Here is a 22,506-nt window from a genome sequence, read left to right on the forward strand (position 1 = left end):
GCACACCACCACGCCCAGCTAATTTTTGTATTTTTGGTAGAGACAGGGTTTCACCATGTTGGCCAGGATGGTCTCCATCTCTTGACCTCATGACCTGCCTGCCTCAGCCTCCCAAAGAGTTGGCATTACAGGCGTGAGCCACCGCACCCAGCCAATTGTCAGTGATTTTAAGGGGAAAAGGTCATTGAGTTGGGGATACGATTAGTTTGAATGAGTGAGATCTATTCAGATGATTTGCTACCACTTCTGTGTATCAGGTGTTCCCTGTATAGGAATGACTTCCAGGACCCAGGACTACTCCCGTTGTCCACTTCCTGACTCACCCAGGGGCATGGTGACAGGGTGTGTCTTTGCGTATATATAGAGGAACACGAACAGTAGAGGAACCCCAGATCTGTAGCATGTGGAGTTCAAAGCTACTCTGGAGAATTCTCCCAATTATCTGACATGTAAAATTGTTAGCAGAGTCGATTCTCATCAGCAAACGTCTCTCTTGTCAGGAGCATGCTTAATGTGGCCTGTATACTTTTAAGCACATCATGCATTGTTTTCTTTTTCAATGGCAATTCCAAAAAATGCAATTCACTGTAACTGTTGTATCTTTAGGGCAGAAATCAATAGTAGTGCTGTATCTAATGAGTATGTCTATACGTGAAGTGGCATATTGTACACATTCCAGCTATCAATAATGAAACATTTCTATCAACCTTGCTAGGGGAAAGGCTGAATTATCTTTTATAAAATCGTAGCCAGATGAAGAGTCAATCAGAGCCCCAAAGTACAGGATAAAAGTATTGTGGAAGTATATTGGTTGATAAAAACATGAAATGATTTTTCTATATTATTTACTGTTTTTGTGGTACTTTCCAGCTCTTCAATAGTTGTAATTTGCCGTGAAGTCTTTACATGCTAAACATCAGTTTTATACCTAATTCCGTATTTGTAATTGTATATCCTTCTTTTCTTAAGGAAAATACTCCAGATTGTATAAGATTTAGGCCCACAAAACCTGAATCGATTCTTGACAGAGTAATTAACAGCTGAAATCACAGCCACTAAATGGCCAAGCCGGGATTTGAAGCCGGAATTCAAACGTGGGCCTCAAAAGGGCATCTTGGACTCTAATATGTGCCCCTGGAGTCAGGATCTTGTTAAAGTTCAGATTCTGATTCAGTAGATGTGGGCTGGTGCTCAGGTGCTGTGAGGCTGCTGCTCTGTGGGCCACACTCCGAGGAGCCAGGGTCTCTCAGCTAATGCACTCTGTGGCCAGTTCTCAGACAGTGCAAGTAACCATTGCCATTCAGGGAGGTTGTGGGACTTGCCCAGAGTAGCAGAGTCAGAGACTCACAGCTCCATCGCCCACCTTACATGGTGGCAGGTGGGCTAAGTGGGGAAATCCCAGGAGTCAGCTCTGGGTCCCCAAGAGGAATGTCCCTTCCAGCCCCCTACACCTCAGGTGGGAGCTGCCTGTCCCCTGTTCCCTGGGATTGGCCTGAGATGCTGCAATCAGTCTCCAGACCTGCAAGGTGAGCAGGAGAGCACTGGCGTTTCCAGTGCGACAGACGTACCTGGCTGACTTCTACTTCTCTGGCTTTTCTCCACCTTGGTGACAGTGCTGCTCAGCCCCGCTAAGCGTCAGTTTCCCAGTGCATTAAATGAGCTTAATATGACCCACCTCATCGAGTTATTCATGGATTAAATGAGGCATTATATGACAAGGTACATGATCCGACTCTGCGTACGTTGGCCCACAGCACCCATGGAACTGATGATTGTTGTTCCTGGGCTAAACTGACCTTGGGAATCAAGTGACTGCTTCTTGCAGCATGTACTCTCAGCTTCCTTTTTTCTCAATGTGTGTGAAGAAGAGACTGTGTTAGAGTAGAAGGACATTGGCAAACATCTCACACTCTGCAGAGGGCTGAACAGAGGCTAAGGGCTTGATGGCAGCTAATTGTTCCCTGACAGGTGTCAGCTTTGCCTGTCTGTCTCTCTCAACGTGTTTGCAGCTGTGCAGCAGGCTGACAGCCTCTGGCATTCTCTTTCTGCCTGGGTCCTCCCAAATGCACCCAAAATCCCAACCATGCTGCTTGATCACCACAGGCCTGTCTGATGACAATAGGCTGTGGTGATTTTATTTGTCATCTTTAGAGCGTGTGTAGCAGTATTTCTTTCCCAGAGGCATCAGATGTTTGTCCTGCAGACATGTTTTCCAGGAGAAAAGGCTAATAGATGAGGGCAGGCTGTATTTCCTGGCTGTCCCAATCCTCTGGTGATTTCCTGGTCATTAGCATCCCCCAGAAGGACATGCACCATAGTGGCTGCAGACTCTAGGTGGTGCTGCCCCAAGCTCTGTAACCTAGAGCGTCCGACATCAGTTGCAGCCTGGCCTAGGTTTGGGTTATTTTAAGCTGCCCCTGCAATGCAGCTGCAAATCCAGAAAAAGAGGACTGAGGGGCCTGCTCATCAGGGAAGAGCTCGGTAAGCACACACTGTCACTGGCTTAGAGAGCAGGGAGACAGTGTAATTACAGTCATTCCAAGAGGTTCATTCTGCTGCATTGCCCGTTTCACGAGCACCCCTCCCATTCCTTTGGTGCCAATACTATTTTTTAAAAACCTTCCTGGTAAATTTCAAAATGCCACTGGTAAAAACAAAGTGCCTCACTTAGCTCCTTGGTTATTTGTTTAAAATTCAGTGTATCTCAGCAGAATTTTTTTATGGAAGGGATTGAAAGAATTTTTTTATGGAAGGGATTGAAGCCCCTGACCCTGCCCTTTGGGGGAAGGGGATGTCCAAGAGTCGGGGGAGAAGCTTTCACCTTCAACCCAAGGACCTCAACTGCATTCCACACGAAGCATTAGCTTTAGGACAGCAGGAGCACAGACCAAACCCTGAGAATGCAGTTTGCCCACTCATCTATTTATTAATTTGGTGTGTGAATTAACAGGCTTTGTCCAGAAAGAGGAAGTGGTGAGGCTGTGAAATTGCTTTCCTTGGAAAGCTTTGTTTAGTGGACCTCTGTTAGTCCTGAATGGCAGGGAGAATCCTGGGTTCACAAGTGTTAATTTTCTAACTCTGAAGCTCCTTCTATTGCCATTTCCATCTGTCTAACTTTTCAGATTCCTAAGTATTTTTCTGCTTCATTCATGTATGTATTCATTCATCCATTCAGTGAGCTTTTATTAAATGTGAACTATGTGCCAGGACTGCACTGGACATGGGGGCCACTGTCCCTGCCCTTGAGCTTCCAAGGCCGTGATGGGCGGATGAGCAGGGATCAGTGGGCAGACACCGAGGTCAGTGCCGCTGGTAGCCCACATGTCTGGGGCATGTGGAGCTGTGAAACATCACCTACTGGGTCTAGGGGCTGGCGAGGCTTTTTGGAGTGGTCCTAGAGAAACAAGTTGGCAATGATTAGGGAGGAAGTTTAGTGAAAGAAAGAGAAAGACATTTCGAGGGAAATTGGGAAAGTGTGGCCAAAGGGTGTACGTGTAACCCTCTCTCCAGTCCGTCACAGCTTTTAGTAAGAGATCAGTTTCCCGAGAATATACTGTGGGCTGGGAGCTCTGTGGAGGATGTGCCAGGCATGGCTCGGGTGCTCCTGAGGCTGCTGCCCCCACGTGGCATGGAGAAGGCTGTTTGCAGAACAGCCACAGGTAGCAGCACAAAGAACAAGCGTGAATGGGGAACAGGTCCCAGGAGCTCTGCCTCCCTCTCATGTGTCCATTCACTTCTCAATAGTTACCGAATACCTGCTGCACGCACCATCCTGGGGACTGGGAAAACAGGGAAAACCACCGCATCTTGGCCCTTTTGGACCTTTACATAATTAATGATCAGCAAATAGATGAATCTGTGGTATGTCAGACCGTGATGGAGGAAGACAGCTATGGAGAAAGACAAAGGAAGGAAATAAGATAGAGCCTGCAAGGCTAAGGTGAGGGTGGGAGGTGCCACGCTGACAGGTGACATTCAAACAAATCCTTGAGGGAGTGGCCATGTGGGTACCTGAAGTAAGGATGGTCCAGGCAGAGGAAACATAAGCGGGAAAGCCCTGAGGCAGCAGTGGGCTTGTTGTGTTCAGGGAAAGGCAAGGAAGGGAAGGCAGAAGCAGAGTAGTGGGAGGGAGCGGGTCAGAGAGGAGGAGAGGGAGCTGGGGCCAGTGCATGGAGGGCCGGGAGGCTCTATCTCGGGTAAGTTTAGAAGCTAGTGGAGGCTGTGGGCTGGGGAGTGGCAGATGTGACCCCTGTTTCAATGTGAACACCCACTATCAGGTCAGCGTGGGCCCAGGCTTAGAGCAGCCAACTGGTGCCTAACAAAAACAAACAGAAACCAAAAAAAACAGTCTCCAGAAACCAATTAAGCAAAAATATTTATAGAACATCCAGTACATGAAGGACATTTTGCTGGGTAGTTGGTTCCTTTCCTGAAGGAGTGAGCTTTCCAGATGAGTTGAAAATACGTGCATGTGCGGGAGGTGATGGCTCATTGCAGGGCAGGGCGTCATCTGTGTTGAAGGAGTGCCAGTGTTTCAGAAATGGGCACAGAGCAGGTCCATTTGATGGATGGGTAAGTGGAGCACTCTCTATGTGCCAGCACTGTTTTAAGTGCCCAGGGTCTTCTGGGGATGAGATTTGTGTTTTTCACTCATGCGTGGGACAGTTGAGGATCATGCTAGGCAGAGGTGAGCCCTTTCCTGAAAGAAGTTAATCTAAAAAGCATAATCTGCCTCGTTTGGGAGAAGCTTAATAAATATCTCTTCAAATGAAGCAGTGGTCAATCAGAAAATTTATATTTTAGCTATAAAATTACCTATCACAATTTACCATGGGGCATAATCTTAGTCAAGCACCCAAATTAATGCTTTCAGACCACAGATAACTGAAAACACCAAAGTGAGAAGGTGGCAGGTATTTCAGTTAGCTACTGCTGCATAGCGAATGACCCCAAAGCTTAGCGACTTAAAACAACGATTTGTTATTCCTTATCATTCTGTCACCTGGGAGTTTCTTCCGCTGGCCTCACCTGGGCTCATGCACAAGGCTACATTTAGCTAGGGTGTCAGCTTGGGGATGGGCATAGCTGGGATGCTGGGTCACCTGAGTCTTTCTCTGCATGTGGTATTGTTTTAAAATACAGGTTTTAGTGCTGCCTCAGGATGTAGAGCGTAACAAGGGGACTGGGGTGGGCCGCGTGGACCTGTGAGGCCTGTGGGTGCCTGCATCCTCCAGATCCCCCCCGCAGCCGACTCCGCAGTGGTCCGCTCCGGTTGCCTGGTGCAGATTTGCGTTCCGAACGGAAGGCTGTGGATTCTCTGCCCCTTATTGTGGCCTCGACAGGCTGTGGTTACTTTGGCCACCGCCAGAGCAGCCTTGGCGCTATGGAGGAGCCTGGGGCTACCCCTCAGCCTTACTGGGGGCTGCTCCTGGAGGAGCCGCGCAGGGTTGTGGCAGCACTGCCTGAAGGCAGGGGACCAGATTCGACTCCTTATGGTTTTCCATGGGAGTTGGTGATATGTGCAGCTGTCATTGGAGTTTTTGCTATTCCCCTTTTCTTGTGGAGAAGTTTTAGATCAGTTAGGAGTCGGCTTTATGCGGGAAGAGAGAAAAAGCTTGCTGAAGCGCTTTCTGGACTAATTGAAGAAAAATGTAGATTACTTGAAAAGTTTAGCCTTGTTCAAAAAGAGTATGAAGCCTATGAAGTAGAGCCATCTTTAGAGGATGCCAGCTCTGAGAAAGAGGCAACAGAAGCACAAAGTTTGGAGGCAACCTGTGAAAAGCTGAACAGGTCCAATTCTGAACTTGATCATGAAATACTCTGTCTAGAAAAAGAGTTAAAAGAAGAGAAATCTAAACGTTCTGAACAAGATGAATTGATGGCGGATATTTCCAAAAGGATACAGTCTCTAGAAGATGAGTCAAAATCCCTCAAATCCAAAGTAGCTGAAGCCAAAATGACCTTGAAGAGATTTCAAATGAATGAAGAACGACTGAAGATAGCAATACAAGATGCTTTGAATGAAAATTCTCAATGTCAGGAAAGCCAGAAACAGCTTTTGCAAGAAGCTGAAGTATGGAAAAAACAAGTAAGTGAACTTAATAAACAGAAAATAACATGTGAAGACTCCAAAGTACATGCAGAACAAGTTCTAAATGATAAAGAAAATCACATCGAGACTCTGACTGAATGCTTGCGAAAGATGAAAGATTGGGCTGCTATGCTGGAAGAAGACATAACAGATGATGGTAACTTGGAATTAGAAATGAACAGTGAATCAGAAGGTGGTGCTTACTTAGATAATCCTCCGAAAGGAGCTTTGGAGACACTGATTCATGCAGCTAAGTTAAATACTTCGTTAACAACCTTAGAAGGAGAAAGAAACCGAATTTATATTCAGTTATCTGAAGTTGATGAAACCAAGAAGGAGCTCAGAGAGCATATTAAAAATCTTCAGACGGAAAAAGCATCTTTGCAGTTGGAAAACGCACACTTTGAAGGTGAGAATCAGAAACTTCAACAGAAAGTTAAAGTAATGACTGAACTATATCAAGAAAATACAATGAAACTCTACAGGAATTTAATAGTAGAGGAAAATAACCGGTTAGAAAATGAGAAACTTTCTAAAGTAGATGAAATGATCAGCCATGGCACTGAAGAGCTGGAGACCTGCAGAAAGCGAGCCAAAGATCTTGAAGAAGAATTTGAGAGAACTATGCGTTTTTATCAAGGGAAGATTATTTCCTATGAGAAAAAAGTACATGGTAATTGTTTGGCAGCATGCACTGCTGAAAGAAACCTCAATGATTTAAGGAAAGAAAATGCTCACAACAGACAAAAATTAGCTGAAACAGAGTTTAAAATGAAACTTTTAGAAAAAGATCCGTATGCGCTTGATGTTCCAAATACGGCATTTGGCAGAGAGCATTCCTCATATGGTCCCTCTCCACTGGGTCAGCCTGCATCTGAAACGAGAGCTTTTCTCTATCCTCCAACTTTGTCGGAGGGTCCACTGAGACTCTCACCTTTGCTTCCAGGGGGAGGAGGAAGAGGCCGAAGAGGCCCAGGGAATCCTCTGGACCATCAGATTACCAGTGAAAGAGGAGAATCAAGCTGTGAGAGGTTAACCAGTCCTCACAGGGCTCCTTCTGACACTGGGCGCCTGTTGCCTCCGTGGGAACAGGACCGTAGGATGATGTTTCCTCCACCAGGACAATCATATCCTGATTCAACTCTTCCTCCACAAAGGCAAGACACATTTTATTCTCATTCTGCTAGACGCTCTGGACCAGCAGAACTCAGAAGTTTTAATATGCCTTCTTCAGATAAAATGGACGGGTCAATGCCTTCAGAAATGGAATCCGGCAGAAATGATACCAAAGATAATCTTGGTAATTTAAATGTGCCTGATTCATCTCTCCCCGCTGAAAATGAAGCAACTGGCCCTGGCTTTGTTCCTCCAGCTCTCGCTCCAATCAGAGCTCCAATGTTGCCAGTGGATGTGAGGGGCCCGTTCATGAGAAGAGGACCTCCTTTCCCTCCACCTCCTCCAGGAACCATGTTTGGAGCTTCTCCATATTATTTTCCACCAAGGGGTGTCCCAGGTCCCCCACGTGCTCCATTTGCAATGAGAAATGTCTATCCACCGAGGGGTTTTCCTCCTTACCTTCCCCCAAGACCTGGATTTTTCCCCCACCCACACATTCTGAAGGTAGAGTGAGTTCCCTTCAGGGTTGAGTCTGCCTTCAAATGAGCCTGCTACTGAAGATCCAGAACCACGGCAAGAAAACTGCCAATATTTTTGCTCTCTTCAAAAGTCATTTTGACTGTTCTCATTTTCAGTTGAAGTAACTGCTGTTACTTCAGTGATTACACTTTGCTCAAATTGAAACTTAATGGAATTATAATTCTCAGGATAGTATATTGTAAATAAGAATGATTTAAATATGAATCTTATGAGTAAATTATTTCCATTTTATTTTATTCTAGATAGTATAACTATTTTAATTTGATTAATCCACTATTATCTAAACAATAGTGGGAGTTTTATATATGTAATCTTGCAGGTGGGGAGGTTTTAAATTCTAAAGGCCTTGTCCTTATTCCAAGAACTGTATTTACTGTAGTTGTAGACAAATGTGAAAGTAACTTTATGCTTAATTAAATAAATTTTAGTTGATTTAAAAATATATATGGGTTGCATTATTCTTCAGGTATGGAGAGACCGACAGATCAAGAGTCGATTGCCACTGAAAAGATTGTTTGTTACTCACAGATCCCAAGAGAAGGGAAAGTGCTGTGCCATGCAGCACCATATAGGGAGGCACTATGGTCAGTGAGAAGGCGGGAGTGATGGAAAAACATGGGCAAGAGCCTTTATGGTGGTTTCCACGGGAAGAAGAGAGTGAGGCAAGGTGAGCAGGGTTAAGGTTAGCTATTATAGTTTGAGTAATTTCAGCAGGCTCTGGGTATAGGGGCTATCGCTAGTTGTCTGGTACCTGGCCCTGGGGTGCTTGGGGCAGAGGAATAGTGGCCTAGAGTGTGTGAGTCCTGTGGAAGGCTGATGGAGTAGGTAGCTGGGGGCATGAGCTCTGGACTGGTTAGTTTGTGTTTGAAAAGCATGCTCATGGGCAAGGTTACTGTGTGTAGGAATTGGCTAACCCTGAGAGGGACAGACTTGCCAAGGTCACCAAGGCCCTAGATGTCGAAGCGTCAGAATACATAAAAAGACATGGTTAATATGGTATCAGAGCCTCTGTCTTCACGTGGCCTCTCATGAAGGGCTCTAGAGTAAGCTCCCTTAAGGGATGTCAAAGGCCGTTCAAGACAGGAGAAGCCACAAGGTCACGTAAAGCCTCAGCTTGGAAGTTATGCAACATCACTTCTGCTGCATCCCTTGGGTCAAAGCAAGTCACAGATGCACCCCAGATCCCTGCTCACGTCGAGAGGAGAGAGGAACATTAACCATGTGGGAGGGGAGGGTCATTACGGTTGACAACCTGCTACAGAAAGTGTGATTTCAGAGCACTGCAAAGGCCTTTCTGAACAGACCAGCTCCAAGAGGAAGAGCAGAAAGAAGCTGGGTTCCAGCTCGTTTGTCTTTGCTAGTGTGGAGTCAGGGTATAGCTTCCCTTTCACTGTTGGTCCCCAGCATCAAGGGTCAGTTGGGTGTTTGCCCAGGAGCCTGTGGGGACTGTTTGTACTTTTAGAGGAGGGTTGGCATGGCTTTGGGTTGCTGTCTCTGAAACTGCCCCAGGGCCTGGGATCCCAGGGAGTGCCTGCCTGGGCTGGCAGGGAGCCCAGGCCTGTTTGCAAACTGTTTGAATGCCTCAGGGTCAGGGTCTCTCATGGGCATATTATTTTCTTATCAGGAGTTAAAATAACCCTAGAACTTCTCCCATAGAAATGCAGATGCTTTATTATAATGAAAGTACCATTTGTAAAGCATATGGAATTAGGCCAGTAACAACCAACATTTACTCCACTTCTAGGGCCCATGAAGCACTTTCTCATATGTTCTTCCTTTTCTCACAGTCACCTGTGGTTAGGCCTCATTGTCCTAGTTTTTCATATGAGAACACTGAAGCTCTAGCAGGGCTCACAATTGGCTTGGGGCCTTAGGAGTTGCCCTGGGCCCAAGGGTGGAGTTATGGGAGCCCTACAAAGCCTGCCCCGTTTCATGCCATCGCTTCAGTGAATCCCTTCTCTCCCCCATACCTGCTCATTCTGTGTGGCTGCACTCATTAGATTATTTCACCCTTTGAATTAGATGCCTCAGGGAGTCCCTTTAGCGGGCTAAGTTAACCTTTGCAGGGGGTACTGACACCCCCAGGTACAGCCCAGCCCTGCATGCTGCTTTTTGCTCCAGGGACCCCAGCCTGGTCCACTATTTGCTGGGAGAAGATTTCAGTCCCTCCAGAACACACAGCCTTTGAGAAGCCACAGCTCCCAGAGCCCGAGCCCCAAGTCACCACTGGGTGCAGTGCACGCTCCTCTGCTGTGCAGTGGTGGAGCTTCATCCTGGTGAGTCATTAGCTCTGCGTCTACAGGTGTCTCAGCGAGACGCCTACCTGTCTGCTTCACAGCCCCAGGTGAAGCCGTCATTCTCAAGCCGACTGGGGAAGAGAAGGCGGCATCACAGCTGAGTTCCTCTCCAACATAGAACCACGGGGCATTGTCCTCAGACACACGCTGACATGAACCGAGGCTAATGAGGCAGAACCTCTCAAAATAGCATTCTGTTTCTTTGGAAACCGAGGTGTAGTTTTTTAAATGCCACATGGCCCTCGATCACATTTTGCATTTCCTAGCACTTACTCTGCCATTTTTACAGGGACCTGTGGCAGGCAGAGAGGCTCGGGGCAGCTTCCCTGCAGGATTCCACTTCCAGCTTGGGTCGACCCCACTGCTGCGAGGGAGGGTTTGCCCCTCGCCTCCCTGCTCTCTGGGTGTTTCCTTTGTGAAGGGAGGGACCTGGCCTGCTAGAAAACATCTCAAAGCCCTGTCAAAGAGGAACTCCAGCTTCCCTTAGGATGCTCTGAAGAAGGTGCTTTCCAAATGAGAGGGCCTCAGGAGGGCAGTGGCACCTCCCTGACTGGGTGAGTCAGGTGCGGCTCTAGCCAAGGTGAGTGGGGCCTGCTGTGTCTGAGGTGGTGACAGCAGGCACTGAGACTGCTCCAGAATCATGGCTCTCTGAGGTTGTTGCTCTGAAATCCTGCCTCTGGGCCCTCGTCCAGTGTCGTGACAGCTCTTTTCTCTGGAGAGGACAGTCTCTCTCCCTGCGCGAGCTACTTTCAGCCTGACATTTCTTCTCCTGCTTAGGGCCGTTCTCTGTGGACTGCTTCGTGGTGTCTGCTGCTTTTCTTAGCTCAATGCTTCTCAACGAGGGTGCTTTTGACCTCCCACGGAGGCATTTGGTAATGTCCAGAGATATTTTACACAGTAACTACTGGAGGTGTGCTACTGGCGTCGAGTGGAGGCCGGGGATGCTGCTGAACACCCCACAGCACACAGGACAGATCCCCACACACCCGCACAGCTATTCTCTCTTCCAAAATGTAGTATTAATTAGGTTAAGAAACCCTGCTAATGATGATGTTCCCCTACCTGGTAAATAAAATTCACGGTTCTCAGCCTCCAGATCAGTACAAAATGGATGTTTCTTGGCTGAAATGCTTGGATCCAGAAGTGTTTTAAATTTAGGATTTTGGAAAATTTGCATTATATTTACTGGTTGAGCATTCCCAACCTGAAAATCTGAAATCGAAAATGCTCCAATGAGCATTTCCTTTGAGCATGACCTTTGAGCATCATGTTGATTCTCAAAACGTTGCAGAATTTGGAGTATTTCAGATTTTTGGATTGTTCAACCTGTACTTTTCACAGTATCTTGAAAACAGACCATGCTTATCTTTTCTCTTTTGATCTAGAGCCTCCTTCTTTTCCACGTCCATACCGTGAATTCCTATTCAAGCCTAGAGAAAAGTATTTATTACTACTATGCATTAGCTACTGAGGGCCAGGTGATGTTTTCCCAGATCTAACTCATCATAATCATGATCATGATCATCATCATTATCGTCATCATCATCATCAATTACCTTGGGGTCATCATAAGAATTGCATATAAGCTAGTCACCAAGCAGTTGTCAGTCATCTGCCTTTAGTCCAGTGCTACCTGAATTCAGTTTCTGTCATCATGTATTTCTTAATTTCAAAATAGGCAGCAGCACTAAATCTGGTCCATGGGCTCCTTAACATCGTCATCATCATCATCATCACCACCACCAACACCATCATTGTCGTCGTCATTGCAAACCAGGCAACAAGCAGTCATTAAGCTCATGCTGGTTCTGATGCTGATGGTGAATGAGAAGCAGCGCTGCAGAAAACCACCTCATTCCTAGCATCCCAGGGCCACAGGTGCTCTGTGTTAGGTTGAGTGTTCACTTGTCCAGTGTGACAAGTGTTCAGTTGTCCATGTATTTTTGTGAAGAGTTATTGGCATCTGAGTTTCTGGTGACCAGGTGCTTCTTTCTAAACACAAACACACACACACACACGTGGAAGACTGTTGGAGAAACCCAAATGGTGTCATAGGAGGCAGGTGGGAGAAGATGCTTTGGTTGCTCAACCAGGTATGATTCTGCCAGACAAAAGACCCTAGATGGTTCTCTTTTCTGCCCCACCACTGCCTCATTATGGCTATGATGGGTTTATTGAAGCTAAAGCTTGGGCATTCTGGGGCAGCCTTTGCCCCACACCCACACGAGTCTTTTTCCTTTTTCAATTGCCATTGAAGTCTGGAAATAGCACTCTGCCTTTTCCCCCAGCCCCATGGAAACAGGGACTTCTGGGTGTTTAACTTAGCATCTGACTCCATTAGGTGCTCAGGGCTTCCTGCACTTACACCTAGGGATTGGGAAAAGGAGTGTTCTGGGGAAAGCAGTGGGGAGCAGTTTGCTGTCTATTTGGTGGCTTTCCCTGTACAGTGGAGAGAGCAGCCAGAACCTGAAGTGACAACTGAGACATTGTCATCTGATGTAGAGTCTCTCTTCCCTCCCTGACCTCGTTCCTGTGCTGCCTCTCCCTCCCTCCCACTTCCAACAGCGCACTTAGGAATGAGTTATGAAACGTCTTATTGGAAAGCAAGACTTGAATAGCAATGAAGGGCAGACACTATAGTTAGTTATTATTGATCATCTCTACCTGCACTTTCTATATTTGCAAGCACTTTTCGGGACTTAGTGAGTGATAAATAAAGTGTCTCTAGATCACCTTGCTGCTTCCCACTGCTGCTGCCTCGTGTATGCAGTTCTAGTTGTGTACCTGCTGGATACACACTCTAAGAAGGTGAGACCTTCGAAAGAAATGCAAAATATTTCCACAGTAGTGTTGGTGTACAAACTGACCTATCAAAACCAAAACTAAATTTAGGTAGATTATAATCAACACCCCCAGTGGATGTTATTGGTGCCTTGTCCAGGGCCTCTTTACCAGGCGGATGCACTCATCTCCCAACTTTGAGTATTGCTCACAGCAGCTGCCTGCTTCCTGAAGAACTGCCCTTGGCAGAGCAGAAGCCACCATGCTAGGAAGTTATCCACTCCCTCGGCATCCCGTAGCCAATAACTGATTGCCATCAGGGCTGTGTTATCTGTTTCTCAAAATAAATTACTCCAAAACTTAGTGCCTTAAACGGACAATGAATATTTGTTATTTCACAATCCTTGTGGGTCAGGGATTTGGGAGCAGCTTAGCAGAGTGGTTCCAGTTTGGGTTTCTCAGGAGGTTGCCCACAGACTGTCCATCAGGGCTGCAAGTGACCTGCAGGCTTGACTGAGGCAGGTGGCCCTGCTTCTGGGGTGGCTCACTGGCCTGGCTGGCAAGGTGGAGCTGGTTGTTGGCAGAATGCTCAGTCCCTCTAACCATGAGACTCTCCCAAGTTCAACTTCCAGAGTAGCTATGATAACATACTTTCTATAAAACCTATATTCTAAAAGATATTTAATAAAATAACCTTCCCCTAATTTTGAAATCTGCAACATTTCAGCAGTTCATTTTAGACATTCAGAGGCTGAACATTTTTGATTCCGGTTCTGAAGGCATGTGGGTGCCCTCAGCGTCAATAGCAGCAGCTAATATTTCCCAAAGCTTTTCCATGCACCAGGCCATGAGAAGGGCAAAAAGTGTTGTGATTCTGTTGAAGCAATGCCCACCACCCCTTCAGTCTCACCTTGAAAATATAACAAGGCAACTGGGAAACTGTCTTCAACATCAGTGCTTTTTTCATTTTGCTTTTCTTGATTTTTACATCTTATAAAACTGATACTCCACCTATATTCTTTCATCCAATGCACGTTGGCTTCTGACCTCACCCCTGAAATGACTTCCCCAGAGGTCTGCAGTAACCTCCTGAGACCATATCCCAAGTGATTTTTTTCAGTTTTTTTATTACATGACCTTTCCATGGAGCTTGACCCCAGTGAATAACTTCCCAATCTCCTCCTTCTTGAAACTCTCCTCTCTTGGATTTCTAACTTGGATGACAGAGTGAGAAAGGCCTGGCATGTTTGCTCTGGACTGGGCAACCCAGTGGAGCTATGTGGATTTTCTGCACAAATTTGGGTTGTAAACACACCCAATGGGGCTTCTGCCCAGAGGATTGTAGCTAGGCTGTGCTGGAGGTAGGGAAAGCAGGGAGGAGGCTACGTGTTGGTGGGAGAAGCTGCTAGAGCCTGAACCAGGAGAGGCAGTGAGCCTCAGGAGAGAGCAGGTAGATTCTAGATACTTAGGAGAGCCACTGTCACAGAGCTTTGTAAAGGGACTTTGGATGGAGTGGGCACTGGGGGAGGGCAGAAAGAAAAATAGAGGCACTGAAGATGTGTCCAGGCTTCTCCGGGGGTACTTAGTAATGCCATTGACCCAAGTCAACTGATGTATTTCTATGTTTTTGCTGAGGTCTTCTTCGTTTTTGACTTTTCTTGGGTACATGAATTTCCAGAAGTACCTGTTCCAGGGGCAACTGACAACTGAGAGGGGTGTGAGGCATGGGAGGGCGGGTGGGGCACAGGCTGCTCCACTGGGCGCCACCCCTCCAGCAGGAGTGGTTTCTTTATATGTACCAGGGATATTTCTGCATTGAACTCTAGACCATGTGGAACTTGGCTTTTTAGCAGGTCAAATGCCAGGCACAATTTTCTAGATGGGCCAGATGCAACCACACTCAGGAACCATGCTTCATTAAAGTGTGTGTGGACCCAGGTTCCCTTCCTTCACAATTTTGTGAGTACAAATGAGGTTGGACATTAACATCACATTTCTGAGAAGGCTGGGTCTCACTTAAAAAAAAAAAAAACAGTTTTATTGAGATATAATTCACATCATAGATTTCACCCTTCTAAAGTTTATGGTTCAGTGGTTTTTGATACATTCATAGAATTGTGCAACCATCACCACTTTAAAATTTTAGAACATTTTCACCACCCTTCTCTCCGTTCTCTCCCACAAAACTCTGTACTCATTAGAAGTCATGCCTTACTCTTTCCTGGCAACCTTGTATCTACTTTTTGTCTCTACAGAATTGTCTATTCTGAGCATTTACTATAAATGGAACCATAAAACATGTGGCTTTTTGTGTCTGGCTTCTTATACTTAGCACAATGATTTGAAAGTTCACCCGTGTTGTAGCGTGTATCAGCAATACATCATTCATTATGATTGCTGAATAATAATCCATTTTATGGATATATCACTGTTTGTTTGTCCATTCATTCATTGATGGATACTTGGGTTGTTTCCATTTTTTTGGCTATCATGAATAATGCTGGCATGAACATTTGCATACAAGTCTTTGTGTGGACATATATTTCATTTCTCTTGGAGAGACACCTGGGAGTGGAATTGCTAGGCTATTATGGTAACTGTATCTTTACATTAACCAATATTGAAGAACTGACCCGTGGGCTGCATGTTTTTCTGATTCCATCAATGATGCATGAGAGTTCCAATTTCTCCACATCCTCACCAACACTGTTATTGTCTGTCTTTTTTATTTCAGTGCATATGAAGTGGTATGTCATTGTGGTTTTGATTTGTATTTCCTTAATGATTAATGGTGTTGAGCATCTTTCCATGTGTGTATCGGTCATTTGTGTATCCTCTTTGGAGAAATGTCTATTTAAATCATTTGCTTATTTTTAAATTGGCTTGTCCTTTTATTGTTGACTTGTAAGAGTTATTTATTCTGGACTCCAGTCCCTTATCAGATCTATGACTTGCAAATATCTTCTCCCATTTTGTGGCTGTCTTTTCACTTTCTTGATTGTGTGCTTTAAAGCACAAAAGATTTTTATTTTGAAGATGTCCAATTTACATTTTTTTCTTTTATTGCCTGTGATTTCAGTATTTATCTAAGAAACCATTGCCTAATTCAAGGTATAAAGATTTATTCCCAGGTTTTCTCCTAAGAGTTCCATAGTTTTAACTCTTGCATGTAAGACTGTGACCCATATTGAGTTAATTTTTGTATGTGGTTTGAAATAGGAGTCCAACTTCATTCTTTTGCAGGTAAATATCCAGTTGTCCCAGCACCACTTATTGAAAAGACTATTCATCTCCCATATGATTGTCTAGATTTGTCTAAATCAATTGGCCATAAAAGTAAGGATTTCTGTTCATAATTTAATAAAAATTTAGTTCTATTCCATTAAACTATGTGTCTAGCCTTTTCTAGTGCCAAGCGGTCTTAATTACTATAGCTTTGCATTAAGTTCCGAAATTGGGAAACTTGAGTCCTCCAATTTTGTTGTAAGATTGTTTCGGCTATTCTGGATCCCTTGCATTTTGATATGAATTGTAGAGTCAGTTTGTCAATTTCTACATAGAAGCCAGATGACATTTTTGAGAGGATAGTGTTGAATCTGTGCATCAATTTGGAAATGTTGCCATCTTAATACTTAAGTCTTCTGATTCATGAAGATGGCATGTCTTTCCACTTATTTAGGCCTTCTTTAATTTCTTTCATGATATCTTATAATTTTTAGTGTGTAAGACTTGCATTTTCTTTTCAAGTGCCAAACGCTACTGATTAGAAGTACACTGGAAAAATCTTTCAGTTGCTATACCCTTTTCTGGCTTTTATTACTGTTTTTAATTGACACATAATAACTGTGTATATTTATGGGATACAGTGTGATTATGAAGCCTTGCACCTATGTTGTTTATCTCAAGTATTTTTTCTTCTAGATGCTATTGTAAATTGTTTCCTTGATTTCATCTTCAGATTATTCATTGCTAGTATATAGAAAAACAATTGATTTTTTGTATATTGACCTTGTATCCTGAGACTTTACTGTACTTGTTTATGGGTTCTGAAAGCTTTTTTTATGGATTTTCCAGATAAGAGATCATACCATCTGGCCGGGCGCGGTGGCTCAAGCCTGTAATCCCAGCGCTTTGGGAGGCTGAGATGGGCGGATCACGAGGTCAGGAGATCGAGACCATCCTGGCTAACACAGTGAAACTCTGTCTCTACTAAAAAATACAAAAAACGAGCCGGGTGAGGTGGCGGGCGCCTGCAGTCCCAGCTACTCGGGAGACTGAGGCAGGAGAATGGCGTAAACCCGGGAGGCGGAACTTGCAGTGAGCTGAGATCCAGCCATTACACTCCAGCCCAGGCGACAGAGCGAGACTCCGTCTCAAAAAAAAAAAAAAAAGAGATCATACCATCTGTGAATAGAGATCGTTTCATTTACTAACCATTATTCTTGCTAAATGAATCAATAAGTAAGAGCTGTGGGAGTAAGACATGCAGTCTAGACAGTCTCTAGAAGGTGGCCTTGAGAAGGCCAATAGTGATCAGCAGTGAATGAGAACAGGTTTAGGACTGTGAGACTGGAGTGGGGTTGAGGCAGGGAAAGTGAGGAGGAATGATAGGCAGGTACAAGGTAGAATCGAGTGAGTAGTAGATCAGGAAATCCTAGACAACAGGTGCTGGTGGCTCAGTCATTTGTATTACCCTTTCAGCATGCTGGGTGCCTCTCCTGGAACACATTTAAAGGATCCAAAGGACTCCTTCCAGCAGTGCCATCATAGCAGGAAAAAGACGTAAGTCTAAGCCATTCTTGTTGGCTTTATACAGCCAGGATAGGCTGTGAAGTAGGCAAAGGGCAGAAGAGGAGAGAGAACTAACATTTATCATCTAGTATGTGCCAACATTTTGCATATATTGTTTAGTTTAACCCTTACAGTACTCCTACTTTTGCAAATGTGAATCTGGTGTTTGTTTTGTATAATATTCAGAAAATGCATGGTATTTATGTAGTGGTAGCTACCATCACACCGTAAGTCAGTTGCCCATTTCTCCATCCATGAGGCAGCCATCCTCTCTATTATAAGGAGCTCATTTCTCAATTAGTTCTTTGAAAACTGAAAAGCATGTAGATCTAGAACAATATCCTGCATTAGTGATTCTTAACCAGGAGTGTGTTAGGAGAAAACTCCCCAGTAGTTTCTTGTATTTCTGCATATATGAGCAGGGCCACTGCACTTTTGTTCTAGTTATCTTTTTATTTATTTTATTTTATTTGTTTATTTTTTGAGACGGAGTCTCACTCTGTCACCAGGCTGCAGTGTAGTGGCACAATCTCTGCTCACTGCAACCTCTGCCTCCCAGATTCAGGCGATTCTCCTGCCTCAGCCTCCCCAGTAACTGGAACTACAGGTGCACGCCACCATGCCCAGCTAATTTTTGTGTTTTTAGTAGAGACGGGGTTTCACCATGTTGGCCAGGATGGTTTCAATCTCTTGATCTCGTGATCGGCCCACCTCAGCCTCCCAAAGTGCTGGAATTACAGGCTTAAGCCACCACTCCTAGCACCCCGCCCCCCTTTTTTTTTAAGATGGAGTCTCACCCAGGCTGGAGTGCAATGGTGTGATCTCGGCTCACTGCAACCTCTGCCTCCTGGGTTCAAGCGATTTTCTTGCCTCGGCCTCCTGAGTAACTGGGATTACAGGCGTACACCACCATGTCCAGCTAATTTTTGTGTTTTTAGTAGAGACAAGGTTTTACCATGTTGGGTTTATCTGGTTTTACCAGGCTGGTCTCCAACTCCTGACCTCAGGTGATATACCCACCTCAGCCTCCCAAAGTACTGGGATTACAGACGTGAACCACTGCACCCAGACTAGTTCTAGTTATCTTTTCAACTATTTGTTCAAGAAGATTATAAAGGAAATCATCTTGGCAGACAAAAATAAGAGTCCTCCTCCAGGGAAGAGAGATTTGCTTACTGTGTATGGTAATAAAGATAATGTTGGCCAGGCACAGTGGCTCATGCCTGTAGTCCCAGCACTTTGGAAGTCTGAGGCAGGCAGGTCACTTGAGCCCAGGAGTTCAAGATCAGCCTGGACAACATAATGAGACTCTCCATCTCTACAAGAAAAAAAAGTTAGCCGGGCATGGTGGCATGCGTGTGTGGTCCCAGCTACTTTGGAGGGTGAGGCAGGATGGTTGTTTGAGCCTAGGTCAGGGCTACAGTGAGTCATGATGGTGCCACTGCACTCCAGCCTGGGCGACAGAGCAAGACCGTCTCCAAAAAAAAAAAAAAAAAAAGACAGTGTCTTACTATGGTGTAAAAGTTGGGCAGGTTTACCTGCAGTCCTCTCAGCCTTTCAGAAGATTTGGTTTCTGAAACTTCGGGCTCCTCTGCTGTGATGAACCCAACATGTGCTCTGTATTCACCTGGGCCACTCTGCATCACCCTCTGGTGCCAGAGAACAAAGGGAACCAACCTGAACATGAAGTTTATGCTGCTTGCTGTGCTTTGTTGCTGACTCAGGAGTTTTGTGTCTTCTGCCAGCGTACGTGAAACTGTGGCAGACTAACTCCTGTCAAGGTGCTCATCTAAATCACCTGTGGGGTTTCAAAAATCCATACCTGCCTGGGCCCTACCCCAGTGATTCAGATTCAGTATGTCTGGAGTGGAGTCCAGGTACCTGGGTTTCTCTAAGTTCTCTGAATTGTCCTGAGCACATGACCATTGGAGACCACTGTTCTCACAACGGTCAGGCCCCCACGCCGACCAAACTGGCCAAGCCTCTGGCGGGGATCAGTGCACAGTTGGAAGTACTCAGCGAGGTTCTGGAGACACTGTAAGAAGGCAGCTGCAGGGGTGCCTCATGGGAAGAGATGGGCCTCCTCTGTTGGTTGCAACAGGCTTTGTCTCATAACCACAGCATCCCCCTCTCAGGGCATCCGGCTGGGTGTGTAGGGCATGTGCACCCACAACTTCTTAGAGAACAACCTTCCTCAGAGGGCAATGACTGCAGAACCAGGACCTGTCCTGAGCATTTTAGCCAGGCTGTGAGAGGGTGCCCTCTCCTGGACATGCTGCTGCTGCTCACATAGTTCCTTCACTTCAAACTGAGTCTCTGAAATGATAAGAACACTTCAATAATTATTCTAAAAGCATACATTTGTGTTACACACAACTGTTTCTCTGTCTGATACACACACACACCCCTCTAGAGCTGTATGGCTTGTTAATAGGCTTTGAAAATCTTTTATATTCACCAAGCTGTCCCCGATGGCACAGCTAGAAGGAGCTGGAGAAAAAGACAAGTCAGTCTGAAGCTTTCTTGTAGGCTGAGACTTAAATTTCCCATAGATGGGCTCCTCCAGGGAAGGGAATGCGGAGTGTTGGACTTTCCTGTGCCAAAGTTGAGACTGGGGCCCTGGGGTTTGCTGAACGCTAATAGAATTTAGCAGACTCTTGTTCTCCCTGAAGAAAAGAGCTTTTGAAAGCAGGCATTGTCCACAGAAAAGAGATGAAGTGTTTGGGCTAAGAGGAGGAGGGTCAGGCAGCCATTAAGAGAGGCTTATGGTTACTTTGGTGTTAGGTGGGAAAGTTTTTTAAAATTTTAAAAGCAAAAAAAAGACCATGGCAAGAGCATCCGTGTATTGGAATCTGAAAAGTGGAGAGGATATTCACCATCACAGGGGCTGTCAGATCATGGATGTTAAGCATTTGGTGCACTGGGAACACTCCCTATTGGTAGCTGTAAATACCATCATTAGCTGCATGCTCAGCTGTTTTTTTTTTATTATTATTATTATTTATTTTATTTTATTTTATTTTTGAGATGGAGTCTCGCTCTGTCGCCCAGGCTGGAGTGCAGTGGCCAGATCTCAGCTCACTGTAAGCTCCGCCTCCCGGGTTTATGTCATTCTCCTGCCTCAGCCTCCCGAGTAGCTGGGACTACAGGCGCCCGCCACCTCGCTCGGCTAGTTTTTTGTATTTTTTTTTAGTAGAGACGAGGTTTCACCGTGTTAGCCAGGATGGTCTCGATCTCCTGACCTCGTGATCCGCCCATCTCGGCCTCCCAAAGTGCTGGGATTACAGGCTTGAGCCACCGTGCCCGGCTGCTCAGCTGTTTTATTTTCACCCCTATCCCAGGGCAGAAGGTGGGGGGATGTGGGCAGTGGTGTCAGGATCTAGCTGGGAGGGGTGAGGGGAGAGGAGGTTGAAGATGATTAAATGCCTGGTCTGCTGTCTTGGTAGCCCGAGCTTCAGGCCCTGTCCCACAGGTAGATGTGTAAATGTCCCAGGTGGAGCCCATAGCAAACACTCCTCTGCACCTTCCCACCAGAGTTCTTTCAGGGCTGTCCAAGAGACAGCCAGAATCCATTCCCTGCCTAAAACACAGAGGATCTGACTTGACGATTTCCCTGCAGTTTCTACAGAGTGCGAGCCCCATCTGTAAGGAATATTTAGAAAACCACCTTCAGAGGCAGTCTCCCCTGACAATGGCAGCTGAAGAGGGCAATGCTATCAGAGCCTATGCTGGTTATGGGTTCTCTGCAGCTGCCCACAAACCAGCCCAATACCACATGCATCTCAGCCAGGGCAATCCAGATTTCTTTTTCCTTTAAGTCAGGGGTCCCCAGCCCCTGGGCCATGGACCAGTACCGGTCTGTGGCCTGTTAGGAACTGGGCCACACAGCAGGAGGTGAGTGGCAGATGAGCAAGCGAAGCTTCCTCTGTATATACAGCTGCTCCTCATCACTCGAATTACCGTCTGAGCTCTACCTCCTGTCAGATCAGCAGTGGCAGTAGATTCTCATAGGAGCATGAACCCTGTTGTGAACTGTGCATGCCAGCGATCTAGGTTCCCCACTCCTCATGAGAAGCTAACGCCTGATGATCTGTCACTGTCTCCCGTGACCCCCAGATGGGACCATCTAGTTGCAGGAAAACAAGCTCAGGACTCCCACTGATTCTACATTATGGTGAGTTGTAGAATTATTTCATTATATATTACAATATAATAATAATAGAAATAAAGTGCACACTAAATGTAATGTACTTGAATCATCCCAAAACCATCCCCTGACCTGGTCCATGGAAAAATTGTCTTCCACGAAACTGGTCCCTGGTGCCAAAAATGTTGGGGACCACTGCTTTAAGTGACTGCAGGCTCCATTGGCACTTTTGGGTTTGCCCTTTTGCAAACTTCTCAGTCCTTTGACGCCTTTTCTTTGAATATCCACTGGGCATCATCTTCTCACCCTGCAGCTGTAATTTTCAGATTTAGGGAACTCAGCTCCCTAGCAAAACCCCAGCCAACCACCATCGCCTCATCCCCAGCTGCAGTGATTGGCTCCAAGGGCGAATACGTCACCCAAACCCAGCCAATCAGAGTCCTTTTACTGAACTTCCACATGTAGGACTCTTCTATCTTGGATTTTTATTACCTGGGAGGGCACAAAGCTGGTGTTTCCTGTGCTGATGTCCCAGTCCGCTGACTCACAAAGAAAGAGCGTCCGTAGGGCGAGAGAATAAGCCCAACACATGAGGTGTGGAGAGCTGGAGAGCACTCATGCCTTTGCTTTAGTTCCTGAATCCAGTTGTGCCAGCAGCCACTTATGCCCTGTCCTTTCACAGTTAACTGTCCCAATACATCCCACTCCCTGCTTGATGATTTGAATTGTTGCTGACACTTTTT

General features: G+C 45.7%; 1 protein-coding gene across 4 annotated transcripts; it reads left to right on the forward strand.

Moving 5' to 3' along the window:
* The first annotated feature begins 5,383 nt into the window (after positions 1-5,383).
* LOC111523088 (cTAGE family member 2-like) lies at positions 5,384-8,187 on the forward strand. Of its 4 annotated transcripts, XM_023187419.2 has the most exons (3): positions 5,384-5,688; positions 5,761-6,917; positions 7,047-7,720. In XM_023187419.2, the coding sequence occupies exons 1-3, from the start codon at positions 5,384-5,386 to the stop codon at positions 7,718-7,720; spliced, it is 2,136 nt and encodes a 711-aa protein (XP_023043187.1). The 4 variants fall into 4 exon arrangements, with proteins under 4 accessions (XP_023043187.1, XP_023043185.1, XP_023043186.1 ...); XM_023187417.1 differs by having other exon boundaries at positions 5,761-8,187; XM_023187418.2 differs by having other exon boundaries at positions 5,384-6,917.
* Positions 8,188-22,506: the final 14,319 nt, after the last annotated feature.

Source organism: Piliocolobus tephrosceles, chromosome X (assembly GCF_002776525.5).
Source record: "Piliocolobus tephrosceles isolate RC106 chromosome X, ASM277652v3, whole genome shotgun sequence".
NCBI classification, from domain to species: domain Eukaryota; kingdom Metazoa; phylum Chordata; class Mammalia; order Primates; family Cercopithecidae; genus Piliocolobus; species Piliocolobus tephrosceles.

Bases quoted from the DNA above. Each gene is read 5' to 3' on its own strand.
- LOC111523088 (XM_023187416.1), top strand. From the start codon at position 5,384: ATGGAGGAGCCTGGGGCTACCCCTCAGCCTTACTGGGGGCTGCTCCTG.